The sequence below is a fragment of the Phytophthora parasitica genome, assembly GCF_000247585.1.
Source record: "Phytophthora parasitica INRA-310 unplaced genomic scaffold supercont2.17, whole genome shotgun sequence".
NCBI lineage: Eukaryota > Oomycota > Peronosporomycetes > Peronosporales > Peronosporaceae > Phytophthora > Phytophthora nicotianae.
Genome location: NW_008649003.1, coordinates 46,548 through 49,065, shown reverse-complemented (window position 1 = coordinate 49,065; position 2,518 = coordinate 46,548). Strand labels below are relative to the sequence as shown.

The 2,518-nt window shown below is 50.5% G+C and overlaps 1 protein-coding gene across 2 annotated transcripts in view; it reads left to right on the top strand.

The window, feature by feature from the left end:
* Nucleotides 1-2,518, top strand: part of PPTG_22450 — a gene marked incomplete at its 5' end in the record, with an annotated part of 5,422 nt that overhangs the window by 1,465 nt on the left and 1,439 nt on the right. The window contains 3 exons of one of the 2 annotated variants that reach the window (XM_008904298.1): nt 39-1,839; nt 1,905-2,027; nt 2,093-2,453. In XM_008904298.1, coding sequence (XP_008902546.1) covers nt 39-1,839; nt 1,905-2,027; nt 2,093-2,311 — 2,143 coding nt within the window. In that variant the 3' untranslated portion in view covers nt 2,312-2,453. Of the gene's footprint in view, nt 1,840-1,904; nt 2,028-2,092; nt 2,454-2,518 lie in introns of those variants that run through there. The other variant, XM_008904299.1, reaches the window with a different exon arrangement.

The following is a 2,518-nucleotide window of genomic DNA, read 5'->3' as shown; positions in this document are numbered from 1 at the left end:
CTACGAGGGCTCTTTTTGAGGCACTATTTGTCGCTCAGTGTCCGTGATAAGCTCCCGGATACGGGCTCCGTGTACGAGCAATCCGGTGGAGGCACAGTCAGCGACGCTATTAATTTTCTGCTTCAGAATTTACGAGAGACAAATCAACTTTGGATTCGACTGCAACACCAGAAAATTGGAGGGTCTAGGCCATTGGCAGTAAGGGAAAAGGAGCGAATGGAGTTGCGGTTGTTGGTCGGGACGAGTCTTGTGCGGCTTAGTCAGATGGAAGGAGTCACACGCAGTGTCTACGCTGAGCAGGTATTGCCCCGACTACTGGATGATGTCGTTCTAGCCTGCAAAGACTGCATGGCGCAGCAGTACCTGATGGACTGCATTATTCAGGTTTTCCCGGACGAATTCCACTTGCAGAATCTTGAGAGGATGTTGGACGCGATGGAAAAACTCCAGACAAATGTGGACGTCGCGTTGATCTTGGCTGCGCTTCTTGAACGCCTCACTAAATACCGAGAGACTCAGGGTAGCGTCACTATCGCTGGGCAGCAAGAAGTGGAGGTGGCTGACCGTAGCAATGCTGAACAGGAACATCAAGATGCGTTGAAAGTTTTCCAGCAGTTAATGGATACGACCACCAAGCTGTTGTTACGATCATCACGATACGTTAGTGGCCAGTCTCCAAGCGAAAGTGGCAACGGTGACGTTCATCTGACCGCAGTGTTGCCCTATTTCGTGACGTTTGCTGCTTTCACACTCACGTGGCTGGGTAGCAGCTCCAAGAACAGGAATTCAGACACGACGACAGCGTTGCAGCAAGTAGTTTCTGGCTGTCTAACGTTTTTACGCGAGCGAACAGCGTGGCGCGTTGACAAGGACAAACAAAAGCGGCAACTCGTGGTTTCGCAGCTTGAATCTCTTGCGCTTACGCTCCTTCGAGTGCTTTCCATTCAGGATCTGATGCAAATTCCGGCGCTGCGTGAGTTGCTTGAGCTGATGCCGTGGCAAGGAGCGTGGAAGGATGTGGCGCTCGCATGGATTCGTGTGCTTCTTGCTCGGCACGAGCGTGTCCACGACGAGAAGCAAATGGACTTTTTGCTCCAGATTCTAGCTCCATTGGTACGTGATGACCCCAACGAGTTGCAGTCTCCATCCCCTGCCACCGCAACTGAAGCAGAGAAGAGAAAGGAGACTGAGATCTTTGAAGCTGAGCAGCAAACACTGGCCAAGGTCGTCCACCTCGTCACCAATGATGATCTTGACGTTAAATTTCGAGTGTTTTCCGTGGCTCGACGTGCTTTTCTACAGAGTGGCGTTTTCCGGATTCGGTTTACTCTTGTGCCGTTGATTTACCAGTCGTTGGCACTCGCTAGAGATCTAGCAGCGCATTCCAAGGAGAAGACTCAAGCTCAAGGGCAAGAAACCAAGCCGGAGTTAGAGACTGCAACACCTACTGACAACGTTAAGATTTTTGTTACTACACCTCGCCAAGTGCTGCAATTCGTACACGAAATGGTGACTGCGTTGGCCTCCAAGCAGGACGCTCTGTCTGTCTCGTGCGTCCACTTGTTTCTCCAGTGTGCGCTGGTAGCCGACGGCTGTGCCTTTGAGGCAGTTGCGTACGAGTTCATCACGCAGGCTTTCATTGTGTACGAAGACCAGATCACACTTGCACGAGAACAATGGCGAGCTTTAGAGCTCATGGTGGCGTCACTTCGAGCTACTCGCAACCTATCGAGTGCTAACTACGAGGTTCTCGCCACCAAGACAACACAATACGCTGCTCGCCTGCTCAAGAAGAACGAACAAGCTTTGATGGTGCTGAACTGCGCGCACCTCTTTTGGGTAAGCTGCATTAAACTTCCTTGCTTTAATACTAAACTCATAGATGTTACCTTTCCTAACTGTAGCATCCATCTCAACAAGATGGCAAGCGCGTCCGAGAATGCCTCCAGCGATCGCTACGTATTGCAGATGCAATGAAGGACACGACGTCGAACCAGGTTCCTCTCTTTCTAGAGATATTGGAGGCCGTACGTTGTCTTGATGAGTGCTATCCTTGGTTTATCGTTGACTAACACCCTTTGCTTGCATCCAGTATTTGTACTTTTACGAAGTGCAGACGCCTGAAGTGACGCACAACTACCTCGTTGGACTGCTGGCACTCGTCAAGGACCACCTGGATAACATGGAACACGGCCAATTACGCAGAGAAGGAGAGTTCCGCTATCGCGCCGTCGTGCGCTACATGGACACCCTGGGCATTTCCGATGATGCGCTGTCAACCTCATCGTCTTCTTCATCGCGAGCATCGTAAGTTGCTGTTTTGCATAATAAGTAACTGCGTTTTCAAGTGTTTACTAGTTTGCTATGTGTACCGGGGCGATCTTAAGGGCGCTGCTTATAAAGATGCATCATGGTCCAGTCGTACCTGCACCACCAGAACGCAACAAATCTTCACGTGTGTTTTTCTTTGTATTTACTTGATCGTTTCCTCAGCGCAGCAGCAGCTCAAAGCCTGCTT